General features: G+C 38.9%; 2 protein-coding genes across 2 annotated transcripts; one reads left to right on the forward strand and one right to left on the reverse strand.

The window, feature by feature from the left end:
• Positions 1-1,774: 1,774 nt before the first annotated feature.
• On the forward strand, positions 1,775-5,473 carry LOC306743336 (kelch-like protein 10; the record flags this gene model as incomplete). Its single annotated transcript, XM_079225840.1, has 5 exons — positions 1,775-1,893; positions 2,788-3,274; positions 3,759-4,376; positions 4,746-4,895; positions 5,126-5,473. 5 exons carry the CDS (start codon positions 1,775-1,777, stop codon positions 5,471-5,473), a joined length of 1,722 nt encoding a protein of 573 aa, XP_079081966.1.
• A 1,001-nt stretch (positions 5,474-6,474) lies between these two features.
• Positions 6,475-14,634, reverse strand: LOC306743576 (protein-glutamine gamma-glutamyltransferase 2-like). The gene is made up of 15 exons (XM_079226104.1): positions 14,580-14,634; positions 14,004-14,189; positions 13,686-13,919; positions 13,437-13,555; positions 13,077-13,205; positions 12,199-12,367; positions 11,392-11,524; positions 11,167-11,270; positions 10,454-10,542; positions 9,984-10,137; positions 9,607-9,695; positions 8,813-8,996; positions 8,520-8,680; positions 7,491-7,627; positions 6,475-7,173 (listed from the first exon to the last, which is right to left on the reverse strand). Exons 1-15 carry the CDS (start codon positions 14,587-14,589, stop codon positions 7,026-7,028), a joined length of 2,046 nt encoding a protein of 681 aa, XP_079082230.1. The 5' UTR covers positions 14,590-14,634; the 3' UTR covers positions 6,475-7,025.
• Positions 14,635-15,832: the final 1,198 nt, after the last annotated feature.

A 15,832-nucleotide genomic window follows, 5' to 3' on the forward strand; every position in this document is an offset into this window, starting at 1 on the left:
ACTTTCTCTTTTTGTTGGAGATTTCAGAAGCCGATCACGGCTCCTGTTGCTGGTGAGATGAGAGTTTTCTGAAGTTAAAGAAGATTACAGTTATTCTACCTGCTGGTGCAACAAGCTCAGGCGGCAAATGCTTAACAGTGAACTTGTAGATTGATTGGTTCAGAACCTTCTGTTACTTTGGATGTAGTAGAGAGACTAGAGGAATTTTCACCTGTTTGGTCTTGATTAAAATATAATCCAACGGTAAATTACAGATAAAAATACAAAAAGTTTTCAATACAAGCACTTTACATTTTGACCCTGATGTGCTTCAATGTAGACATTCCTTAGATATGTTCTTACCTTCATGCTGTGTGGTTTGTGTTTATCTGCAGAATCTTACTGTACTACCCTAACTCCACCAGTAGGGGTAGTAATAACGGTGATTCAGTGGATAACTGACTTTATAGAAAATGTGTATTTTGCATAAAGTCAAAGGTTCAAATCTACACTTAAGTTTGTTCTGTCTTTTTAAAGTTAAAAGTAAGCTGATCATGACCCTGTCAAAGTATGTAGTGTTGTTGCTTCAATTTTGGATTCAACCAATGTTTTATAAATAGGGAAAACCTTTCTAAATCTTATTCAAAAGTAGATAATCAATAAAATCTTAATTTCAGTGTTACTTCAGAGTTCTTTGGTGTACAGGAACCTATTATATCATATGCACACAAATCAACTGATTAAGTTCTTTATAAATAAAATATTTATACTACATAACTTTATTTATTTATACTATACAGAAAATAAATTAAGAAATGATAAAGGATGAAGAGTAATAACAATGAACCACAACTAAATGGAAAGGATTACATGTGACCAAGTATCATTGACTGATTGGCAGATGGGAGGTAGAGCTGATGCAGTGCGGTGGTTCCTCTTTGGAAACCTGCATCTGGATGGATGATTGCAGTTCGTTGAATCGCTTTCCGCGTGCCGTGTACAACACCAGAGAGAGAAGTCCTCTCGTTGCTTTTTCTTCTTTTATCCAATTAATACTCGTTACTTACATGGTCTTTTTAATTCTTCTGGTTTAGTGCATAGTAGTTCAGATGTTTTTGCCAAGTTTAAGTGAGGCAAAGGATATCAAGGTTGTTGTCGGTAATGCATTCATTGATGATTAGGCCGTTGTTGCTTAGTGACGGATGTTGAACAGAACAATTTTCAAAGAGTGTTTTGTGATTGGTTGAGAGGATTTGTTTGATAGGGTTGTGATGACATAAACATGGAGTGGGCTTGCGCTGGTGCTGATTCCACAGAGACGGGATTGAGTTGACAGAAGTGGGTTTGCAACTTGCATTGGGAGCCGATGTGGACATCACTGGGATGTAAGAGAGATTGTTTCTTTGTATGGCTCTGTGAATGCGGTGTGTAACTTATTAGGCAGGTGCATATTTATTAGGGTTCTTAAGTTTCCAGAGAGTTGTATGTCTGTGGATTAGCAGCTATACAAAACATTGCACATGGCTTGTGTTTAGAGGATTGCCTTCACACAACACATACAGTCAAATTTGATTAGATTGTTGAATCGAACAATGCAACAAACTGTCAATAACCTTTTTTGAATATAACTTGTCATTGGAATGTTGGTTGCTGTTCATTTCTCTGATGTCACAATACTCCCTTCTAGAATCTTCTTAACTAAAGCATGAATGCAACTAGAGACTCTTGTTGAGAGCCAGAAGAGAAACCTGCACCTCAGATATCAAGAGTAAAAGTCTTCATGCGGAAAGCAGAGATGTCAGTGTATAATGAGCTCCGTCTGGAACAAGAGCTTTGTGATGCGGTGATCAGAGTGGACAACGTTGCATTTCCCGTGCACAAGATTATCCTCTGCAACTGCAGCCCATACTTCAAGTGAGTTGAATTTGTGATAGTAATTCTTAGAATTACAATATTCATGTGTAAATGCATTTTTAGGCATTCATTGTTACCAAGGCTACATCTTGTCGAAAGAAAAACTGGCTTGGCCATTTTGAAAGGGGCCCCTTGACCTCTCACTCCAAGGTATCGGCCTGAAAATGGCCTCTATAGATATCCATGAGTCTCCCTTTTACACATTCTGTCTTTTTGCTAATTCAATGCAGTTTTAGGCAGTATAAATATATATTTCGCTCTTCTAAAAATGGTTAGAATATTCGTGCACACTGAGGTCCCTAAACAGCCTTGGAATTGCATAAATTTGGAATGACTGGATAACTGAGACCCAAGGAGCCCAACTGTCTTCATATGTGAAGATGTTAGTCATAGTAAACATTTCATTGCAGTGAGACCATTTATTTAATTACCTTATGTGACCTCCAGAATAATTACATCCTCGTGAAACGTTATAACCACAAACTAGAGACTTTGGGAATTCAAAGGATGTATTGCTTGTATACAGTTTTTCAAAACTAATATTTTAATATTATTGCATGCATTAATGTGACAAGCATCAGTTTTGTCACTTGTGTCATTCATCCTGCCACATATACACATGCTTACCATGTAATTAAACCAAACTAATGAAAGAAGGAATAAACACAATGTTTCTTCCTCAAAGTCTTGGTGTGTGTGACTAACAGAAAACAGATGCAAGTGCATTAACACTTAGGGACCCATAGTCCATATTTGTCTTTATCAGGCTCGATGTATGTATGTATATATATTTATATGTATATATGGTTTATATATATGTTGTTTTTCAATGAAGTATGATTATGAATGGAAAACGTGAACCCCCTTCTTATGTGCTTCCTTCCTGGCTCACAGAGCCCTCTTCACCCTCTGGTCAAACCCAGACTGTCAGGACTTTGACATTCCTAATGTGTCACCTGACATCATGAAGCTCATCATTGAGTTTGCCTACACGGGGTCTGTTCCTGTGACACAAGAAAATATACAAAAGCTTTTTATAGCAGCCGACAAGTTCGATGTACAGGGCATAGTTCAAGCCTGCTGCTACTTCCTGGAGGAGCAGATGTCCCCACAGAACTGCATCGGCATCTGGTGGTTCACATACTTCTATTACACCCCCGAACTGAACCGAAAGGCCTTCCTTTACATGATGAATCACTTTGAGCAGGTTGCTTCCACCTCAGACGAGTTCCTGCTGCTCTCTATCCAGGAACTGCTAAAAATCATTAAGAATGACCAACTCAATGTCAGGCAAGAGAAGACAGTGTTTGGGGCCATCCTTCGCTGGGTTTCCCTCGCAACTGAGGAACGCAGAGAATACATCCCTCTGCTTTTGTCCAGCGTAAGTGACAATTACTCAGCCGGCACTACACTAACTTTTGATTTGCATCTTTTACATCTTGCTATAGTGTTATCACAAATACAACAGTACGATCCGGACTATAGTCAAAACAACCTTCATACTAAGTCCAGTCAATAAAAGCTGTTCTTGTCTTTATGCAACATGTTTTATGAGTTAATTAAAGGTCAAACAGCCCCAAGATGAACAATATAAATATATGTAATATATGTAACAACTAGAAAGATACTTGATGTTTTGCCTTTTTGTCCAATATTGATACTTGAGTGTAAACAAAATCCAATAACAATATTTTGGCCAATATTTGTCTTTTAACATAATTATTCTTGATCAGAATTCTTTATATTTGGTACTTAGTGGAATTTATTCATGTAAAATTTGCAACACTGTTTCTCGATTACCTCATCATATGTTAGATACGTTTGTTGTAATTTATTGTTAATTAAACTGCTTTCCTCATGTGTAGGTGAGGTTGGCTTTAATAAGTCCAAAATTCCTCACAGACGGCGTGAGAAACAACGAACTGGTGCGGGCAAGTAAAGAGTGCCGACCAATTCTCATCAGAAAGCTGGCGGCCATGCTTGACCTCCAAACAAAGATGTTGCCTGACTCAACTTTCTACAACACTGTGGACCGCCCACGACTGTCCCCTACCATCATGTTGGCTGTTGGAGGCTGGAGCGCTGGCAGACCCATCAATAGTATCGAGGCGTACGATGTCCGTGCTGATCGCTGGGTCAATATACCAAACAGTAATGAGACTCCTCGGGCCTACCACGGCGCAGTTTTCCTCGATGGAGCAGTGTACTGTGTCGGTGGCTTTGACAATGTTGAGCAGTTCAGATGTGTGCAGCGGTTTGACCTGGCCACGCACATCTGGCAGGAGGTGACACCAATGCATGCGAGGCGCTGCTATGTCAGCGTAACTGTGATGGACGGGTACATATATGCCTTGGGAGGTTATGATGGACGTCTTCGACTCAGAACTGCCGAGCGCTATCGGCCCAGTATCAACCAGTGGACTGCCATTGCACCCATGCATGAGCAGAGGAGTGACGCCCACTGCACAAATCTCCATGGAAAAGTGGGTTCCTGTATTCAGTATTGAAGTGGTAGTGTAAAGTTGATCTATTTTAAAAGATCATAAGGCTTTGTAAAATAATGAAATTAACTATCCAAAATATTATAAATTATAAAAATGGTATTGTATTTGAAATGCTATGATATGCAACTGTAGAACTGAAGAAAATGCAAAAATCTGTTATTTTGCCCAAGCATTTTTCAGCACTCAAATGTGCATACGTGAGCTATTAAATGTACATTGATTCTGTTTTTACCTAACAACAAATGCCAATTAGTTAGGCTAAAACTGAGCTGGCTACAGACTCTGATCAATATTTTATAATACTTGTCCTCAGTGAATGACTGACGATTACTCTTAAATTCCCTCCAGGTGTACATTTGCGGTGGCTTCAATGGGAGTGAGTGTCTGTCAACGGCTGAATGCTACAACCCAGAGACCAACCAATGGACACTGATTGCCTCCATGGACAGCGGACGCAGTGGACTTCGGGTCATTGCCTATGCAGACCATGTCTTTGCAGTAAGCACATTGAACACTTCTCACACTCACATAACACAGACACTCTGAGCAATGAACAATATGTTGCTGGCAGAGGTTTCAAATAGAGCAAAGATTGACATATTGGTTTGACAACATTGACTTCCCACTACAAATCAAGTAAAGTGTTGTACCTCTGATGTGGTGGGAGTTTGTATATCAATTGAAAAAATAATCAGCACAATGATAAATAATGGAATTTTCTCTAAAAGGTTGGTGGTTTCAATGGAACCCTTCGTCTGGACACTGTTGAGGCCTACGACCCCAACACCAACACCTGGCGCCCTGTGCCCTCCATGTTGAACTCCCGCAGTAACTTTGGCATCGCAGTGATTGATGACTGTCTCTTTGTTTTGGGGGGCTACAACGGCTCAAGGACCACCCTTGAGGTCGAGTGTTATGATTTCGCAGCTAGCGAGTGGTCTTATGTCAGTACTATGAGGATCTCCCGCAGCGCCCTGAGCTGTTGCACGGTGTACGGACTCCCTAACTTGGCTGAGTACTCTGCCCCTCGCCATGCCCTGCAGTCTTCCAATAGAGAGGAAGATGCAATCGAATAATTCACCTGACTATGAGTTGTATTGTTGTGTAAATAAATGTATCAAACTATGGCAGTGTTTCTGTAACTTCAGTAGTAACAGATTTTAAGTTTGTGTGACTCGCTATTAATTGGTGAAAGAAACATTTCACCTTGGAGAAGAATCAGAATATCAAAACGGCTGTCAAAGTGAGACTTGATATTATGTAAGAACAGCATGAACATTGATGGTTTTGTGTATTTCATGTGTGTTTTATGCAACACAAACACAAGGTTTCTCCAGAGTCTACTGATTCACGAAACTCAGTTCAAATAAAGTCTGAGCACTTAGTTAATACTGCACTGTGTATCCAGCTCATTTTAAATGTATCAGCCAGTCATTACACATACACAAACAACTCATGACTCCAGTACTGAAATCACTTCATTAGCTCCCAGCCACTATATGCTAATAATAAGATAATAATGGCCACTACTTGTGGCATGGGCTATTAGCAGGCTTTAAACCAAAGGGATATACCGCTCCATTGAGCTTTATGCATTCGTAGACTATATCTTCCCTGCATTGCAATGCATGCACATATTCACACAGGCACACACATGTCAACAGAGCTCTGTGGCCTATTCACAGCTGGCTCTCAAGATCATTACCATTCAAAATCCACATTACATCAACCCATCCGGTCCAAAAATAAATCGCAATAACTACAGGTGGATAAGAGAACCATAAATCCCATCACAGGAATAGCTTCGACAAACTCTCTCCTCTTTAGTCTAGACAATTAGCTTACTATGTTAGAAAGCTTTCTATAATAAAAAATAAAAAAAAATATATACACACATATATTGTAAGCTAATTGTCTAGACTCAAGCGGACGTGTGATTTGTTGAAAGCTATGTCTTTCTGTGAGTTTCTATAATGAATAGATAAATATATATAGGAGCCAATCCGTGTGTCTGATGCAACCCAGCCGAGTGACAGAGCAATTCTCAAAGATAATACAGTACATTTCCAGTCAGGGTTTTATTGAAGACATGATAGCAGAGAAGCCCAATCAACCCAATTATATAAAATACAATGAGGTGATGAGATGACAACGTCTCTCCGCTGAGAGTTTATTTTCACTCTGTATGCAGGTACACAAACACACCACAAGACAACAATTACCAACAATATTTATATTTGGCAAATTTATATTTGGCAAGTTTATATTCGTAGTCAACCAATTAGATTTTTTTCTTCATTATCAATGACAAAATGTTTCCTAAAAAGAGGTGATTAAGCACTGCTCAAAGCTTTAGTACATTTAAATCTGACCGAATCAAAATGAATATGCCATTCTCAATCACTAAAGTCAATGTGTTTCTTAGTAAGTGGATATGGGTCATTGTATTTCATGATGAAATTACTCATAAAAATACTTTTATTATGTGTAGTATATTAGTATGGTATAATCTCGTACAACATATGGATACAATTATATAGTCTCAGTCCTGTAATATCACCTACTGTTGTCCAATTAATCAACAAAATACAAATAAAAAAGGTTCTGTTGTTTGACTTTGGCACCTGCTCATTCCTTCACAACAACGTTGATGAAGCTGCTGATGTTTTTCAGTTGGTCACTATCAAAGTTCACCAACAGCACATTGGAGCCGGCACTGGTGGGACTGAACTCAACGCTGGCCTTAGCTTCCTGTAAGGGACCCACAGTTCCAATCCTGCAATAATTATACACAATGAGTAACCAGACAAAATATCAGAGTTTTCTTTCATCACAAATCACAGGACAGCATCTTATACTTGGCTGTACAGGTATAAGATACATTTTATTACTGAAATAGGAATAACTGTGTGGGGGAAAAAATAGGATTTTAGGTTTTTGTACAAACTTTGCACAAACACCAACTGTAAATGAACTGTGATGGGAGTTGGGTGACACAATTAAACACATAAAGAAAAAAGAAAGCATAGAAATGCTAAAAGAAATCATTGATGTTCAAATCCACTCATAACAATTGCGATGGAGTTGACAAACCTCGCTGTTATGGGTTTGCCGTCAGTGAGGCCGACCCCCTCTACAGTGAAGCTGCAGTCCTGCACCGGCTCTGGTAAAGGGTTCAACATGGTCAGCTCTGCCGTCACAACATGGTTCACCGTGGCTTCTCCCAGCAGCTGCAGTGAGGTGTTCAGATACACATGTTTTATGATGTGAGAGGTTGTATAATGTAGTAAATGATTCAAATTATGTTGTAAGAAATATGTGACTGAGTTGCAATAAATGATGACAGGAAATAGGGATTTCTAGTTAAATCCAAACTTTTCTGTTATCTGTGAGAAAGGCTGATTCAATACCTTCCTGACACATGAAAAAATGTAAGTTTGGGTATGTCAGTTATTTTGTAATGTATTGTTGTTACACATTGGTTTATGTCAAAGTTAAATAAGAATGACTTAACACAAAGGACAGGATCCAAGTTTTATCAAATGTAACCATGAGAAAGGACAACAAGAGATGTATCTATATATATATTGCTTTATTTAACAGAGACATCTGTGGCATAAGGAATTAGAAAATCCATCTTTTCAACAGAAAGTTAGAGTGACACCTCTGATAGGCCCATAACACCATTAGTGAAACAACAAAATAATGTTTGGGCCTCTGGCCTGTCAACGTTGCCAGACCTAATGACCACTTCAGCCTCTAGCTGGTTACTTTACTTTACTTTTACAAAATACAAACTGCAGTTGCAGAGTGATTCAGATTTGACCGAGAAACAGAAGGATGGTACAGACTTTATGAAAGCCGAAACAAATAAGGAGAAGTAATAACATTGAACTGTACCATTTCATTTTAGATTGAAAAGACAAAAAGATGAAAAGTTTTACGAATGTAGTTGCTGTGCTTTGAGCTCACGTGCAATGAAATCTTCCTACTAATGTATTGTTTTGCCAATAGGTAGAATCATTATTATTATTATTCACAATGTTAAAAAAAAAAACATAACACGAGAGAATATTTGTATTGCTCATGAATACTTTTCTTTCACCTGTCCATTGCACATACCTTGACCTCTATCTCTGGCTCGTCCAGCACAATGGTCTTCTCAACCTTGTGGTAATGTATAACCTGCTTGTCGATGGTGATGGCTGACAGCTGGATCAACCTGTCAGGGCTGATCACTGATCCATAACGGGCATACTCCAGTTTTAGGGACAGATGCCTTTCTAGAAAAAAACATACATTATGTACATATTAATTAGGTAATTCAAACCATGTTAAAGCAATCTCAGCATGAGAAAGGGATTGTGACAGATGGTGGTGTGGTGTTGAGTATTTGCACTAAGGTGGACGCTAACCTTCTCCAGAGGGCACCTGCACTTTGTCTGATGTGTAGCCGCAGCTCTCTCCTTGTCTCCCATTATAGCCGCCAGCTTTGGCGAAGAAGAGGAAGGTGCAGATCTTTGCTTCCAGGCAGTTGTTAGTGAGGACAGCAAGCACCTCAAAGTCCGATCCCACGATCATGTTTTTAGCCAGTTTGATCTAAAAATAGAATTACAAGATGATTTGATTATTTAAATCATCTATAATAATATAAATGGATTTGTTTTTCTAAAAATCAGCAGGATGATTCTGTGATCTTTGTATGCTGATACAAATGTTTATGGACAAATTAATTTCAAAGATAATGCAGCAAAGACAGTTAAAGATTAATTAGGTTTATATCTAACCACCTATCCATTCATCTGTCTATCTAAAGGGAACACTTAATAAAATCTGTGTTCATATTAGGATACATGCCAGTTAAACATCTTTAAGAACCACATGTCCTGTATGCCTGTTGTTCCAATTTTGGTTATTTCCAACCATTTGTCTACTTTCTTGCCACAGTTTGCATATATTGGCATTACTTTTGATGCAGTTCACTTTGACATAATAACTAATGTTTCTGTTCTTTTTATTAATGAACCTGCAATTCAGGCACAGAGGATGTGGCCTGTTTTGAGCTATTTGCTGCTTTGAAAACTCTCAGATCTCTTCTCAGATCTCTTCACAGAAACATTTGAATTAAGTTGCTTCAATTTCTTTTACATGTTATTTTTCTACAGTATTTGTTCTACACATGAATAAGTAAGGACAGTAAAAAAAACACCTTGAGACGCAGCCCCGGCTCTTCTCCTCGCTTCTGGACCTTGTTGTGGTGTTGTGCCTTCTCATACACCTGCCTTTCCTCCTTTGAGCCTGAAAACCATCAGTATCACGAAAAGAACACAACAGTCTTGTGCAAGGTCCAGTGTCAAATACAAGTCGTCTCCTTCAAAACTATCATCATACAGATTTGATGGATCCGACAAATGTAACACATGTGTCTCTGATTACAGTGGAAGGAGAATAACACAATGCCTGCACACTGACTCCAAAGCACACATTTGTGTAAATGGACAATATTTTAATCAAAACATTGAAGATGCAACTCGGATCTTTTGAATATATTTAAATAGGTGTGTGAGTCTTTGAAGTCTGCAGTACCTTCTGGATACTTGTACTGGTGTGTGATGTCGTGTCTCTTATCCGAGCCCACAGCTTTGGTGCTGATAAAGCGTCCAACAGATTTAGTTGATCCACTAAACTTGACAAACTCTCCATTTGACAGGCGCACCAAGTCCACAACATCTGCATTAACCTAACTCCACACATGACATGAGATGACATGAACTGGCACTTATTAAAAAGAAATTCGGTCACTGAAACAAGCGTGCAATTATACAGGCACTTTACACAACCTGTAACATTAGAAATATATATATGTTTATATACACAAATACATAAACAATATCTCTAAAACTGTCAGTTAGCTTAGCTCAGGTCTTGTCATTGAAGAACACCTCTAAATAGGACCCTCATTAAAACCATTGCATTTTATATGAGTCCAACTTAAATGTAAACTATGTACATTTCCCCTGTGATTCTCTTTAAAATGTTATACTAAAAAAACTCACCTCAGCAAAAATAAAGGGGGCATCATACTTCTTGGTCAGTTCTCCTTCCCTGATGGCCTTCAGAGAGGACGGTCCACAACAGAAAACACCTGACAGCATCACACACCCAGAGACACACTCGGTTCATTTCAGCGGTCAATGCCGGGATTCAGGCCATGCAAGTCATTCAAGTGGTACGATAGCATTAACATGGCCACTCATGCTACATATTTTTTGATGATAATGTATCACTTCCAGAGAGAATGAGCATATGATATGGGGGAAATGAAACAGGCCTTTAAAAAGTGGCAAATTATCTGTGTACGGTAAAATAGTGAATAAATAAATAAATGTTACATCTGGTGATGCGTTACGTATCACTTAAATTTACTATATCAAGGAGAATTGTCTCGAAATGAGGAAACATGCCAAACACAAGCTGTCACAAGTTTGGCCATAACCAAACACCTGTGACCTCGAGCCAAAGCTGAAACTAACTTCATGGTTAAATACTGTGACTAGGCATGCAACTGATTAGGACCCATCTTTGTACCACCTTGACGCAGTGAGTCATTGCTCAAGTGTTGAACATTATTTTGTCTTGGTTCTGTAACTGGTCTGCCAAGGCAGCATGCAAACTGTCAATACAGTTTTACATGCAGGACTAAAACTAAACTAATTGAATGAGTTTGGGGAGACAACACCAACAACTAGACATTACAGTCAAAGTTTACCTTCACTTGTCTCCTGTGGAGTTGGGTCACTGGCTTGCCACCCATCAAACTCTGATCCCAAATCAGGACGGGTCATCCAGCTGTCCACCCAAACGTGGAAGTTCCTGGTAAAATGAGACCGATAAAGGATCATAACCTTAGCTTTGATCAGTAAAATAAAATGTTTTGAAGACATGAATAAGTGTATGTGCAACAACCTGGTAATAATCCCTACCACACACTCACCATATTGAATCACCATGAGACATTCTTTCACCGTTTTCATCATACAGGTTTTCTATCATCAGGTTGGCATCCGTATCGTGAGCAGATCCAAAGTTAGTAACCACCCGACATGGGATACCCAGGGCTCGGGACACTGGAGGACAGAGGAGAGACACACTTCATCACAGCCGCTAACTCAAGTAAAGAAATACTAGAGATAGTAACTGCCATCAAAAAGACTCACAAATAGTCACATGGGGTAGAGCGCTTCAAAGCCAGGGCATCAGTTCCTAAATTTAGTGTTTTGATAAAAAGGTTGGATTGTGTGGCAGTGGACGGGACTGGAGGATGTGAATCAGATCGTGTGTTCTCAGAGACAATACAGCAGAAGTCAGTTCCCTTTTAAGACATTGTGTAACACATCTTTTCCGACTATACCTTGAATAAAGAAAGTAGCACTTTAGTAGCACTTAAAGGGCACTTATAGCACTTTGTAGTTTTGCTTTCTTGAAGAAATTGTACTTTCTTGATTCTTGTTGTTCTGAGTTTGTACTCATTGTAGAATCCACTTATTGTAAGTCAGCTAAATGAAATGTAATAATGTAAATATTGCCTTAAGGTGACTGATGGCACGCAGTGGGTTAATTTAAATGTTTCAAATTAACTTAATCACATGCATGCAGTCATACATTTTCTTTCTGTTAAATGGCAATATCATCATTAAGTGTATGTAATACCCAAGAACTGTACATAAAACAAACTTAATTTCACAACCAATTGAATCCACAGACAGTCATACACTCATTCTGTGACATACTGGGCTCCAACCTGTGCATGCAAGAGCGGCAAAGACCCAACATTGGCCGTAGTGGACGGAGCCGCTTTCTGCCCACTGGTGAAGAATGTCACCGCTGCCGATCCACTTTCCTGGATGAACCCCATCAGTAATCTCTCCCCAATTTCCCACCAGTACACCTCTGTCATCATTACTGTTGATCTGGTGGCACAGACAGAGGGGAGACAAGAGTGGGAGATGAAGGATGAACAGAGAGCAAAAGTGAATGAGAGAATGGGAATCAAAAAGTACAATCATGAAACTTTTCACGACCATTTACATTTTGTCAATTTCCATTGCTGAGTTGCATATCAGGTTTAAATCAATATTTTTTTTTTTCATTTGCTTTTCTGCATGTATTTTCACAGATAAAGTCACCTAAATAATGTCAATAATTTTGACAGCAACAAAGATCTAGCCATGCCAGATAATGAATACATGAAAAAATAACCAAAGTGTTGACTGTACGAGTGCAAGAAACATCTTCTGATGCCACTGTACACACCGTCAGTGCTGTGCCTGGGATCATTACTGTAGTGACAACTACTGGGCCGGTATATAACTGGATTTCTCATTTAGCTATTTTGACTTGCAGCAGGAAAAACATGCCAACAGACCTTTAATTTATTTCCACTGCTCTTTGCCACCTGCTTGGTTGGAATCAGAGCTGCTCATGATGATAGATATATGCAGCAAAGAAAGGAGTTTCTACCACAAAAGTTGCCTTGGGAGACGACAAACTTTCCCCTGGTCCCCCCTGCAGAACAATAGGGGACTCCGAATATAAAGAAGAAGACTGACTGCACATCTAAAATAAAGGCTATTTACAGGCTGGTTCACAGGGTCTTCCAGATCTTGGACACAGACCTACCATAGCACTCAGCACCCTGGTCACATAAATGGGATTTCTTCTGGCAGAGCAGTCCTCGTCGGCGTTAGAGACAAATTTAGGATTTTCATCCAGGAGCTTCATACAGATATCCAGTATTCCTGGTTCAAACTAAAGACAGATAGGCAGAGAAGATGGAGAGAGATTAGTGAGCAGCATTTTTAATGGCAGTATTATGATCAGAGTAAACTATGGAAGGAATCGTATGGTTGACTAATGAAAGTGTATTCTAAAGTAGTGCCAAGTTTGTTGCTCTTTTCTGTCACAGTGAAGAATCATTTAGAGAGTATACACATGTTTGTTGATTTTTATTGAACAAATAACATTTGACATGTTGTGTACCTGTCCAAAGTTCCAGGGTTTCCCTTTGATCCGTTTATGTGTTCCTCTGTAGATCTGTCCACATTGTGCTAACACATACTCCTGCCTCTTCGTCTCACTGCGCATGTAAACAGCATCACCTGTGAGCCAGTACAGATACATTTAGCATGATTATATTCAATATACAGTGGCTATACAAGCTCCATGTGGAGCACAAGACATAACATAAATCATCATAAATGATTTGGAGAAGAAACATGATGTACTCACTGGAGCACCAAGCATTAAAAAGCAGGGTGAACTGTCCTAAATTGGTCTTCTGCCCGTCCTGGTACAGAGTCAGAGAATAGACCCCTATGGGGGCGTTGGGGGAGGAATTGATAGATACATTAACTGTGTTTCCGTCGGCATCATGAGAGGCAGATGCGCTCCATTCACTGTCCACTGTCGGGTCACGCAGACCAAAAGAAACCTTGGTGTCTGATTCTGCTCTGGGTAACGGACCTGGAGAGACAGAGATAGACAAAACTATTAAATCTAAATCCAGATGGGATAAACACAAATCCTCATGCGTGCATACACGCTTACCAGTTTCAACGATGAGTGTGAAGCTTGTGTCACCCGGTTTGAACTCTTTGCTGCCAGGTTTCAGATGTAAAATTACATTAAAGGGCTGTCCCCTTCTTACAATCAAACGCTCCTGTCCACACAGGTCTGTATGATGGCGACTGGCGTTGCTCTTAATGTCAAGATCACAGCGCTCAATATCCAATGCTGTGTGTAGAGATGGACAGACAGGTCACTTGTCAAACCAATTAAAAAGTTAACACATGGCAACAGAATCAAATATAAGAATTGGACTTGATAACTTAATGACTTTATCTAAATTGGATCATCTCAAACTTTCTCAAGATGATAAATCACAAGAAATCAGCAAGACACCCGATAGTGTTACTCTATGCTCCAGATCGGACATATCCAATGTCATCCACCATTCCTGCTCATCACATTTCACATTTGACTTTCAATCGGACACTTTAAAATAGTTTTATTCTGTGAAGTAACACAGAAAGAAACTGCAGATTCAGTTGTAGATAATCCTCTCCATTAACGTGAACCACCGTCCTACAATATGAGACAAATAAAGAGTTTCTTCCTCCTTACCTTGACTCATGTCTGCACTTAAGTTCTTGTCCCTCCTCGTGGTGTGGAAAGTGACTCTTCAGCTGCAGCCTGAGCTTATTGCTTAACGGTCCTGCAGCGTATTGGCCCCTGTATTTATAGCATGTGAAACCGGATCTTCACGCCCCCATCTGTCTATTTGTTGCATCAGTAATTCTGTTTTTAGACTTATATCACTTATTCCTCTTTATTCATAAATGTTTACACTGACCTATACAAATATTGTGAAAGATTTCTGCTGGAAACAAAAGCTCAAATACCCAAACAGCAATTGGTCCTTCATCAGCAAATTACAGGTAATGCACAATTGAGGTTTTTTGTGTTACATAATATAGAATATAACATATCACAATGAACACATCTACATGTACCAGATGCGTTATAGTGATTTTTTGTCATAAATTATTCATGGACTTTTTGTAGCTGCAAAATATTGCTAATTCATTTATGATTCAACTTAAACAAAATATTATAATTCAAGATGAATCAGAAGCGTTCAATTACACATCATACGTCGTCATACAGTAACAACTTTTCTGCAACTTAGCAGCTTTTTCTATTGCAAGGCAGTAGAATACGTCACATATTCTTCTCAGGTCTTATGGCTTTTACAAATGTGAGCTACTGGGGTAAGTTGTAAAAAGGTCATGAAACGGCACAGATAAAAAGGAACAAAACAGTTTGGTGAAGGCTGAACAAAATAGATTGTGGCTCTATATTTCATCAAATTTGACCACAAGATGTATTAAATCATTTTAGCCAGAGGAATATCCATGAAACATAAAATAAAGAACTGAAAAACTGATTTCAACTGCAGTGGTGTTCAGCACCAAACGTAAAACAACAAAAAGGGAAATTGAACCTTTTGCAATAAGTGTCTACACTTATCATGTGTCTGTGAAATAAGGAAGTCTAGCATCAACACAGTCTGGGGACTATCTTCATCTTCCTTTTTGTCATTTAAGAGGGAAGAAACACAATACGAAACATAGAATTCATCTTAAAAAAAAACAGAAGAAAGAAAGAAAACAATGATTGACTACATTTGAAAAAGCAAATAATAACGCATTAACACATTACCGAAAAAGAAAAAGCTTGGAAGAAAGCAAGTAAGCAATAAAAACATGGATCTGCCTTGTCATAAAAAGTTAGTGGCTTTAAAATAAAATAAACAGTGGATGACAAAATGACCTGTTTCATCAATCATTTTTCAGGATAACAAAATAATCAATCGT

Source organism: Taurulus bubalis (assembly GCF_910589615.1).
Source record: "Taurulus bubalis genome assembly, chromosome: 11".
NCBI lineage: Eukaryota > Metazoa > Chordata > Actinopteri > Perciformes > Cottidae > Taurulus > Taurulus bubalis.

Bases quoted from the DNA above. Each gene is read 5' to 3' on its own strand.
- LOC306743576 (XM_079226104.1), bottom strand. The intron at 13,206-13,436 runs GTACACAACATG...ATCTGTCTTTAG, and splicing joins AACCCTGGAACTTTGGACAG to TTTGAACCAGGAATACTGGA. The intron at 10,138-10,453 runs GTGAGTTTTTTT...GTGTGGAGTTAG, and splicing joins CCCCCTTTATTTTTGCTGAG to GTTAATGCAGATGTTGTGGA.